This window comes from Delphinapterus leucas, chromosome 9 (assembly GCF_059928025.1).
Source record: "Delphinapterus leucas isolate spDelLeu-1000000601 "Yukka" chromosome 9, BTC_Dleu_Yukka2, whole genome shotgun sequence".
NCBI classification, from domain to species: Eukaryota; Metazoa; Chordata; class Mammalia; order Artiodactyla; family Monodontidae; genus Delphinapterus; species Delphinapterus leucas.
This window is the reverse complement of record NC_143137.1, coordinates 42,797,873-42,809,170: the sequence shown is the minus strand read 5'-3', so window position 1 is coordinate 42,809,170 and position 11,298 is coordinate 42,797,873. Positions and strand designations below refer to the sequence as shown.

Sequence of the window (11,298 nt, the reverse complement as noted above, 5' to 3'; positions counted from 1 at the left end):
AGATATATTTTCTATATATATTAGGACCCTGAAAACTCTTTTGAGGTCTATTCCATAGACTTCAAGTTTTCTTACTGAAAGTCAAGAATAGCTGGAGGAGACTGAGAAAGGTCAAGATTAGTCAAGAGCACAGATAACCTGCCACTTCTATTTTCTCTGAAGAGTATAGGGCCATGGATGCTGGTTCAAAGAAGGGTAGAGCTGGCAGAAGATGCTGATCCAAGGACCCCCATGAGGAACTGTCAGTCTGGTGAGGTTGCTGACATGCCACTGTTCAAGGGGCAAGGACACTGGGACTCATTTTGTCCATAAAAACGGAATCTCCAATCACTCTTTTTTACCATGAACTTTCTTAGCTTGTTCCCAAATACGATGCCTCCTCAGAAGTGACTTAGGCCTTTCAAAACCAGTCCTAGAAAATGGTATTGTCTCTGCTTATTCTTCCTTACAGGGAGACATGGAGTCATATTCAAGTGATTAATAACCAACACTCTAAAGGTAAAAATTCACAAATGATACGTAAAATCTACAACTCAGTTTTACTTGTCCACTAAAAAGAACCCCTTAGAAATCAAGACTGAAATACGTGTCATAATAACACGTTTTCTTTTCTTCCGGTTCTTCTCTGAATGTTTGTTTCACGGCAACGAGGCACAATCTTTGCAAGTGCGACGTGATGCCATTTGTCCACTAGGGGGAGACTTGCCCACACTTATAACCTACAATTCCTCCAGCGCCCTTTCCCTTGCTTTAGATAAGAACTGGAACTTGATTACAGCAGCAGCTCATTTACCCTGTTTCCTTTGCTAAGCAAGGCATTTTAGTTCGATTAACAAAATTTTCTAGTTAGTGTTCAACTCTCATTTCAGGAAGTGATGAGGAAGGGGAGAAATGACTATCATGCAAAAGAGGTAGTGACTTCCCTCCTTTTCCGTGACCTCTGAGATGAGTGGTTCTCACTGGACCCTGGAAGGCGCCGGCAGCCCATGCCTCACGCGAGAGAAAGTACAGCTGCAGCGTCGCCAGCTCCAGCGTGGGCAGGGCAGCGGACCCAAAATACGCAGTCTGCAGCCAGCCCTGCCCGTGCCTTTTTTAGATTGTTTCCGGCCAGGCTGACTCACGCAGCTAAGACAGCAAAATGTACCTGAGGCTGTTGCTGACGGTATTCAAACATCCTTATTATCTTCTCTATTTTTTTCTCCTATACTCTGCCCGGCTCCCTTCCCTTTCCATTACCTCTGACAACTTATGCCTCAGGCCTCTGAGCAGCCCTTGGCAATGGCTAGTCCTGTGATTGGCTCTCAGCAGTAAAGGAGCAAGTGACTCCGACCTTGTCTGAAGGTCACTCCCCAAGTTCATGAATTTTCTGAGCAACGTGCATCCAATTTATGTCTGGAATGTATCTGTTCTATTAAGGTTTGAAATACACATTTATGCACACACACGTCATTGAGTTTTATTTTTCTGACTTCAGAAATCATTTGAATTGGAAGAATTTTCTTTGTTAACCCAGAAGATGGATGGCATGAAAGTCATATCATGTGCCCACCATTCTTACTCCTTTAATTTGAATTTGTAGGAGACATATACACTAGAGAATAGCCAGGGAGCAGAGCTATATATCTCTGTTTTATTACCCTTAAAAATGTAGTATTTGATTCCGAAGCAAGAAGATTACCGTTACATGTTACTGAGGACACATTCCTGATTTTATATCTACCTAATATCTACTTTTTTAAAAAGTTGTTTTAAACCGAAACAAATTGTAGGTATTTTGCCTTCTAAGGGGAGAAGTATAGTACATATCAGTGGGGAAATAAACCCAGTCTGCCGCTGCCTTCCTATGGCAGAGAGGTGGGGAGGGGAGGTTCAGAGCAGCAGTCTGCATGAGGGGGAACACCAATAAGGGGTAGATACACAAAGGTGAGCCCTGAGCTGAATCTGGGTGTGGGGCTGGGGAGGAGAAGACTGTTATGGTTGATGGATGAATTTTGGTAGGTGTGCTCTGAAGGGAGGTGGTGCAGAGGGGACTGGAAGAGGAGAGAATGGAGAGTGAAGAGTGGCGTGTCAGAAAGGCATAAGGAGATACTGACACTTAGGTGTAAACTTTTTCCATCTCCCCCAACCATCAGTAAAGTCAGTACGACCCAAAGGAATCCTATTGATAATTGTTTTTGAAACCAAGAAAAGTGCTTAGGTCTCATTTTCATGTGTGTCCATTCTTGCAACAAATATCTATTGAACATCTGCTAGGAAGCAGGGTTTATTCTAGATGTTGTGACACAGAGGTGAGTAAGGCAGCCGGAGACCAACCCCTCCTCCCTTAATCCTTGCCTTTGAGTGGGGGAAGAGAGACAATAACCAAGTGAACAAAAGTTAGTAAGATCAGTTCTGAGAGCACTAAGTCCTATAAAGACTAGAACAATGGTACCAGTTACAGAGGAAGGTGCCAGTGTTTATGTCAACATCCAATCAGGAAAATGGAAACCACGCCAGGATATTCAAACAAAGAAACTGTAATACAAGGCATTCATTATAAAGTTATTGGAAGGACTGGAGGGACAAAGGGAAGCTTCTGACAGTGGGAGGCAAGCAGGTGATTGGAAGGTAGAGGGAAGGGAGAAGGCATGTCTTCTCCAGAATTTGGTGGAGACGTTAGCAGCGGCAGCAGCTTCATAGACAGCGGTGCTTGGTCCCTGCTCAGTCATCAAAGTTTCAAATAACAGCAGAGGACTTTTACTTTTGCTTCTGCATCCCAATGAGTGATAGCAGCTTCTTGTTAATCTCTAAGTTCATCCACCCAGAGGCATGGGACTTGCTTGAATTTCCATACAGAGAACAGTTAAGCTCTCCCCTGCCCAGGTTCCTTTCCACTTTCCACACAGCCAGATGACAATTTGAGACTTTTTTTTTCAGATTTTAAAACTTTTAATTTGCATATTTAAAAGATTGTGCATTCCAATGATTAAAATCATTTGAACAACAACCAAAAAATGGCACTCTGATTAAACTGCATTTTACAGCCCGCAGGACACCATGGACCAGCTTGCTCTTTACTCTAGATTTCACTGTCGTCCCAGCCTCCTCCTTCACCAACGTGCAAGTTCTTTTCCTTCCCTGCCAGCCAGACAGGCGGGCAGATGGGAGAGGCAGGCACCGCCTTCGCTGTCAGTAGTTCTCCATTCTTTGATGTGAAAAGGGGCAGCACAGTCATTTAAACTTGATCCGACCTCTTTGCATCTTACAAAGTTAAACAGCTAAAAGAAGTAAAATAAGAAGGCAGTGCTTGTGGAATGTACAGTGCATATTGGCGGCGCACGCCTCATTATGACTAGCCTGCTTGCTTCTCCCGTTCAATTGTTTCTTTTGAAGGCAGTGGATTTTTCTCTTGCGTTTCTGTTTTCTCCAGTTTCGACTTACGGAATTTCTCAATCTCAGCTCAAATTGACAATCTGAGACAACACACCCCATAGAAGAAGAAAAGATTTTTGTTTCTCAAGAAATAAGATCAGAGAGACTCTAAAATAAGGAACACTAGGCAACTTGGAGGGCTGAAAACAAGAGGGTTTGGTGCCAGTCTACAAATGGAACGGGGATCCTGTCTGCCTTCCGTAGCCTGTTTCCAGATAAAAAATTATCCCACTGCCCTGCCTCAGACATAGGGTTACAGTCATGTTCTCAAAAAACCTGAGCATCTGAACCCCAGACACTGACATTTAGGGGTGTCCCAGTGAGAAGGTATTTCGGCTGTTTAATTTCTTTAAACTATATGCATCTATTATTCTAAATTTTGAATATTTTTCAATGAATGGGAGAACAGAATTAGGCCAGTAGCTGGAGTAGGACACGAGATCGAGGGGTTTCAAGTTTGAAGGTACTGTAGTATTGTTAGAATAGACGCAGGAATGAGTGGAAAGTTGCGTGAGCCTAGTTCTTGAGGAGATGAGAAGAGATGGCTGGAGGGGTGTGCAAGAGACATAATGGAATAGCTTCAAGACACGATATGCAAACAAGGATTCAGGGGCAGCAGAAAATCAGAGCAGAAATGAAGGTGACTAAGTACCCCAGGAATTAGCAAACCTCTCAAGGAAGTCATTGGACATTTAAAAGGGAATGATGGCTTGAGCAAATCTTATCTAGATCTTAAGGAGCAGAGTGACCCATTTCACACATCTGGGTTCATTCCTTTCTCAAGTGGAAGTAAACCATTTCAAAACTGTTTCTAATTAAAAAAATTGTCTATCCAGTGTTTTCACTTTAGCCTTCCCTGTTTTAGTTTTGTCTTTTAGTCTTTTATATATACCTTATGTGCTAGCCAAACTGGCCCAAAGGAAGCCTCCAACAAATATTTATTGAATGATAACCGTATCAGACTTACTATCTCTTTGGCCCTGCTGGAGCACCCCATTCCTGCAGTCCATGTTTTCCTGGGTCTGCACCTCTGTGCCCAGGGTTACAGTTATTTACAAAGTTGCTAATATGTTCTCTAATAACCTGTGAACACATTGAGGCCAGTAACCATATTTTATTCACCTCATTTACCTTGAAAGGCCTGACATATCATCATGTGTATAGGTAGTGCTAAGAAAATAAAAGTTTACTTTTAATTTAATCTCCCCACTCAAGTGTTGGGACTCATTAGTGCACTGACCAGCTGGTGTCCTATTGCACTGGGGCCTCCTTCTTTAGCTATGAAACAACCTCCCAATCAGCCCAGATTGCAAACAGAATCCTACTTTTATCACTCCACTTTTATGACTAAGGATTTTTTTCAAACTCACCCACCTTCCTCACATCCTCTGCAGAAACACACACACCTGCAAAGGCACACGTGGCATAAAGGCACACGTGCACTAACTCACACACGTTTATTTGCACACGCACACACAAACGTTTTCTCTATGTATCCTACAACTGAATCCTGACTAGTATTCTGAAACAGTTTTTTTTAATTTAAATCAGGGTTATTGTGGTATACTTTACATATAGTAAAATTTATCATCTTTAGGTGAATATTTCTATAAATTTTGATAAACTCATTGTATGAGTTATGTTCTCCAGAGAAACAAAACCATACATATATGAAGGGATTTATTCCAAGAAATTGGTTTACACAGCTGTGGGAGCTGACAAGTCCAAAATCCACAGAGGAAGTCCAGCAGCCCAGAAATTTGGGGGCAGGAGTTGATGCTGCAGTCTTTTTTTATTTAATATAATTCTTATTAGGGTATAGTTGATTTACAATGTTGTGTTAGCTTCAGGTATATAGCAAAATGAATCTGTTATACATATACATATATCCACTCTTTTTTAGATTCTTTTCTTATATAGGCCATTACAGAGTATTGAGTAGAGTTCCCTGTGCTATACAGTAGGTCCTTATTAGTTATTTATTTTATATATAGCAGTGTGTATGTGTCAATCCCAATCTTCCAGTTTATCCCTCCCCCCTTACCTACCCCCACCCTGCAACCATAAGTTTATTTTCTACATCTGCAACTCTATTTCTGTTTTGTAGATAAGTTCATTTGTAGCCTTTTTTTTAGATTCCACATGTAAGCAATATTATATGATATTTGTCTTTCAATGCTGCAGTCCTGAGGCTGTTTTTTCGTTCTTAGGGGAAACCTCAGTTTTGCTCTTCCACTGATTGGTTGAGGCCCACCCACATTATCAAGGATCATCTCCTTCATTGAAAGTCAACTGATTGTAGGTGTTAGCCACATCTACAAAATACCTTCACGACAACACCTAGATGAGTGTTGTTGAGTAGCTAGGTACCGTAGCCTAGCCAGGTTGACACAAAAAAACTTACCATGGTTGGCATGTAGCTGTGTAACCACAACCATAATGAAGATACAGAACAGTTCCACCGTCCCAGAGAATTCCCTCATGCTTCGTTGTGATCAATCCTCCCTGTACCACCCACCCCCAGCCCTGTCAACCCCTGATCTGTTTTCTCCCTGTATTTTTGTCTTTTCCAGAATATCATATAAATGGAATCACACGGTATGTGGTCTTTGGAATCTGGCTTCTTTTGCTTAGTGTGTTGCAAATGAGATTCACCCACATCACTGCATGTATCAGTATTTTGTTTCTTTTTATTGCTGAGAAAATTCCCTTGTATGGAGTACCATGATTCTAAATTAATTTTGTTAATGGGAGAGGTATTATCTCTCATAATTCTATAAATCAGACACGTTACAGGAGTTTGAAAATTTATAGGCATGTACGTTGAATAAAAAAGACTAGGAACTTGTCCTAGATATAACCCAATGAGAAATCATATATGAAGCACACTCCTCCATGACCGCACAGGTATTTTTCCTTGAAAACAATGATTTCATTGGCCACATAGAGCCAAGGCCAAGGTGGACCTTAAAAGCATCAGTCATTATAATCTTCTAATTGGCCATATGGCACAGCAAACTATTTCAGGGCAGACTCAGGTGACACTGATTGTCATAATGGTTAAAGGCTGAGCCACAGAATCAGATCAGGGAAGGGCTGGATTCCTGAACTAGTCAGGAAGATGCTATAAGGCATAATACTGATGAGCAGAGAAGACAGATAGTCACATGACAGACCTGCATAGGTTACAGCACAGGTGTCAATCACTGCATTAAATGGAAGTATGACTTTCATCCACATGATCTGACATAACAGAACTCCCTGGGATCTGTGCTTAGGTCCACAGTCTAGTCTGGTCCAGTGGGGCCAGCCCCTCTGTATCTAATGGACCCTCAGTGTGCTATGACTAAACTCCCTCCCTGTCTACGAAGTAGAAGCGGACTGCTTTAGATAGAACCTGGAGCAAGATCTGAGTGTCCCATAAGCTCAATACCAAAGCTGAACTCCTATTTTCCATTGTTTATCTGCTGAGTGTTGGGCTTGGGTTCTTCTTTCGCAGTCAACACAAATTTATCCAGAAGTTTCTATGGGCCCCTCATGGTGCTCAGCACTGGGGATATGAGAAACAACAAGACTCTCCTTGTCCCTGTCTTCATGAAACACAAATTCTATTGTGGAAACGTGTACAATCAAGTATTTAAACACAGGCCTGAAAAATCTTTGACTGTGATAAGTCCAAAGAAGGAAGCAAATGAGAAACTGAGGTTCAGAACATTCTAGATGGGTGGCAAGGAAGTCCTCTCTGAGAAAAGACAGCCAGAGGATGAGTTAGGGGAAGACAAAATCACGGACAGAAGGAACAGCATGAACAGAGGCCCTGATGGAGGTTGGGTGTAACTGGAACAGGCAGAGAGAGTGTGAGAGGGACATGGGACAGGATCAGGAGATGTCAGATCACTGGCAGCTTGTGGGATGTGAGGAGTTTGGGTTTCCTTTAGTGAAGAGAGAAGATTTTGGAGGGTTCAGAACACAAGGGTCAGATGATCTGATTGTGTTTTAAGAGGATTATTTTTGCGGCTATGCTGCAGTGCGTTGCAGTGAGACAGAATTAGGAGGGGCAAGAGCAGTTAGGGTGCAGATGCACAAGTCCAGATGAGAGGTCATAGTGATAACAGAGATAGGAGAGCTAGAGAGGGAAGACAGACTGGAAATTTGGGAGATACATATAGGCCCTATTGAAGGATTTGTGAATGAGTAAAGGTGAGGGAGAAAACAGACTGATTGAAAACTGTGGTAAAGACTTTTGACATTTAATTAAGTGGGGGAAAACTGGTTCAATCCGTGTCTGGAGGTCAAACAAAGCTGAATTACTATTTTGGGATTCAAATATATAATCACTAATATTTAAAGTTATGGGAATTGATGAGCTTACCCTCACAAAAAATGTCAGAGAAGAGAAAAAGGGCCCAGAAAGAATGTTGAGAGAAGGCAGTATTTTATTCAGGTACAAAAAAAAAAAAAAAAAAGAACACTGAGGCCCATAAGATAAGAGAAAATCCAGGAGAATGTGGTGGAAAGGAAGACAAGGGAGTAGTACTCCAAGAATGAGGGCATCACCTGTGGGGTTGAATTCTGCTGAAGGAACAAAGGGCTAGCAGAATAAGAGGGGGCAGCTTCCTTGAAGAAGGGAGGAATGCACAGAGCCTTAGAAGAAGCCTGAGAGCAGCCGGGTAAGAAAATCCCTATTAAACTGATCCCACAGTGACCCTGAGAACCTGTGATTGAGGTCCAATTTTGTTAACTATGGCTTAAATTAGTGCTATTCTGTGATTTATAAGAAACACATATTTGGTCATTCAGATCACAGGAATATACTTTTCATGTACAACTGGTCTTCCTCCTGGTTCCTGGCTCATAGCTCCCCAAACCCATGGAATTTCCTGAGTGATAAGAGCAATGGAATCACCTTTTGTTATAACCTTTGGTCTCTAGTCCTCAGTTCCTGAAATCGTTTCAGAGCCATAAAGGTGAAATGGGTGTCTCGTTATTCCTAACAAGACCCTTTCCTCTACAAATGGGCTTATGTTAATGAGGTGATTTTGGAAAGCACCTAAAGATGGGGTGAGGGTACTGGTTGCCCAGGAACCAACCATGAATAGAGGGTTGAAACTCTGTCTCACTTCCTGATTTCTGGGGAAGGGAGAGGAGCTGGAAGTTAATCAATCACCAATGGCCAGTGATTTAATCAATCATGCTCATGTAATGTAGCCTCCATAAAAACCCCAAAGGCAGGGGTTTGGAGAGCTTCCAGGCTGGGGAATCAGAATGCTTCCATGTGCCACCATGCTGAACCTCAAACTCCAAGAGGACAGAAGCTCCTTTGTTCAGGAGCTCGTCCTATGTATCTCTTCATCTGGCTGTTGATTCATATCCTTTAATATCCTTTGTAATAAACCAGAAATCTAGTGAGTAAACTTTTTGAGTCCTGTGAGCAACTCTAACAAATTAATTGAACCCAAGGAGGGGGCTGTGGGAACCTCTCATTTATAGCCAGTGGATCAGAAGCACAGGTAATAACCCTGAGTTGTGATTGGCAACTAAACTGGAGGGCAGTCATGTGGGACTGAGTCCTCAGCCTGTGGGATCTGATACTATTTCCAGGTAAATAGTGTTAGAATTGAGCTGAACTGTAAGATACCTAGCTGGTATTGCTTGGTGGGTATCAGAACCCTTAATTAACAATTTAGTTATACTTAAGTAACTCCAACCATCCCCTCAATAGCGCCTAATGAGTGACATTAGTTACTCTATTAGAAAGGCAACATAGTATGTTGAAAATAATATGAAACTTAGGGGTAGGTGGATGTGACCTTAATTCCTGACTCTGCCGCTAGTAGGTTCTGTATCTTAGGCAAATTGTTCAAATTCTCTGACTCTCAATTCCCTGATCTGTGAAGCAAGGGCGCTATTAATGTTTATCTACATACTTATTCTAGGGTAAGTAAACAGTTTTGAAAATTGAAAAGTTATATGCAATGTTAGTATAGTAGGAATGAATCCTAGACCACAAACAGATAGGTAAGAAAAATTGTGTTTTATGATTTTACTTTATATCATTTAATTCTGAATTTGGGTACCCACCCACCTCTGAAAGGGTTGAAAATTCAATTTCAGCCATTATTTAACTTCCATCTCCTCCTACTCGAATACTTAGTCAAGATTCTTAAGGTTTTCCATAATACCACAACATTGCTTTGGTACCACAGACCCCACTAGTTACTATGGAAACACCATATGATTCCTTCAGGCCCATCATCATCTATGCTACACTCGAGTGAGGGGCAGCTTCCCCAGATAAACTCTGCAGCCATCCTTCTAGAGGGGCTCCTCCAAGGCAGAAAGCCCAGGCCTACTTGAGGAAGTAAGGGAGCTCTTTTCTTCCTGAGCCTTGGGCAATCTTCCTTTTCTTTCCTTGCCCTTAAAAACCTTTCAATTACTATGCTGTTCTTCTGGGACACTTAACATTTTCTTCTTCTACAGTTTCAGGAAATGCCATTACTTGAGAGTCATTTTGCTTTCAGTTCTACCAAGATTCCTAAGATAAGGAAGCCCCAAGGGACCTGGATATCTCTGTGAAAAGAATTAGGAGTTGGGAAGGTAAAGAAAGGACAACCAAAGCTATTTTAATAAATTATGTTCTATGATTGTTACTTTTATTAATTTGCATGGGATCTTTGGTAGTCTTGTTGGACCATCTGCTTCATAAAGGGATTGGCCAGTTCGAGAACTTGGAAAACACTGGCTTTAAGAGTAAAGGACACATATGTGAAAATTTCAATACTTTAAAGGAAGATGCTGCTTAGATAACAAACATTGAAGAGGAGAAACTAGCCTGCTTGCTAATGCAGGTACTGCCTTCTCTCAATTGGGAAAAGTGCTAAGTAACTAGGCACCATTTGAGGAATCAGTACATATCAACACATAAATGGGTACTTACAAGTCAACTTCTTCCAAGAACGGCTGTGGAGCAATGAAGCGAATTTCCTGGTGAGGGCCTGGTTGGATTTTCAGCCAATCCAGGAAATGAGCATCACTTGTCCCACTTGACTAGACAGTGGTCCATTTGGCTGACCACACAGTTCCATCCTCACCCAAGTTTCTGTGCCTGAAACAGCAATAATAGAGACCTCATTTAAAACATTGGTCTATGAGTTCAGAACAGTGACAAATTAAGTGTCACTATAAGGATGTATGCAATTAATTCATCAGCATAAAGTCCCCAAGGAGATGCCAGACATCAGCAGAAAAGCCATCTTCCCGAATTGCTATATAATAATGAAAATTCTTGCTCGTTATTCTAAGATCAAAATAAGAAACCTTGAAATATTATCTAGTTTTATTCCCTGCCTCCATGCACCCTGAGCCTACCATAGCCTTACCAACATTTATCCCAGATCTCTGAACAAAGGAAGTCGGGTGAGGTACAAAAACCCTCTTTTTGCCTGTTGCCATCCCTGTCTACTCCTATAGTCTGTTTGAGTGCTGAGTGAAAGATCCCCAAACTTATCAATGTAGGAGATAACATCATGTGGCTGAAAAGTCAGATAAAGGTCTAACAAGCCAGCATTCATATTTGGAGAGTTTAATTATATATTTTGCAGGTAGATTATTTAATTTACAAAGAAAACAACATCGTACTACATTTATCTTGCAAAATAATAGAACACTCTTCTCTTTTTGCCTAATTTTAAAAATGTGGGATTGCATATCATAAAATGTTTAAATATATGCCAATAATACATTGTCTCACGAACTAGAACAACGTTATTGAGGTAAGTTTTAAAAGAGTACCACCCAGAGTGGTAAAGAAAATGGCCCAAGGTCACACAGCCAGATGTGGGAAAGTCTTGATTTAAACCCAGCTGTGATCAAATGCTTTATGATTAC

At 41.4% G+C, this 11,298-nt stretch overlaps 1 protein-coding gene across 1 annotated transcript; it reads right to left on the bottom strand.

The window, feature by feature from the left end:
- Positions 1 to 1,762: 1,762 nt before the first annotated feature.
- LOC149748388 (thymosin beta-4-like) lies at positions 1,763 to 5,894 on the bottom strand. Its single transcript, XM_089917080.1, has 2 exons — positions 5,816 to 5,894; positions 1,763 to 3,438 (listed from the first exon to the last, which is right to left on the bottom strand). Exons 1-2 carry the CDS (start codon positions 5,892 to 5,894, stop codon positions 3,332 to 3,334), a joined length of 186 nt encoding a protein of 61 aa, XP_089773206.1. The 3' UTR covers positions 1,763 to 3,331.
- Between the last annotated feature and the right edge of the window lie 5,404 nt (positions 5,895 to 11,298).

Bases quoted from the DNA above. Each gene is read 5' to 3' on its own strand.
- LOC149748388 (XM_089917080.1), bottom strand. From the start codon at position 5,894: ATGAGGGAATTCTCTGGGACGGTGGAACTGTTCTGTATCTTCATTATG. The intron at 3,439-5,815 runs GTAAGTTTTTTT...TGTCAATTTGAG, and splicing joins ACAGCTACATGCCAACCATG to CTGAGATTGAGAAATTCCGT.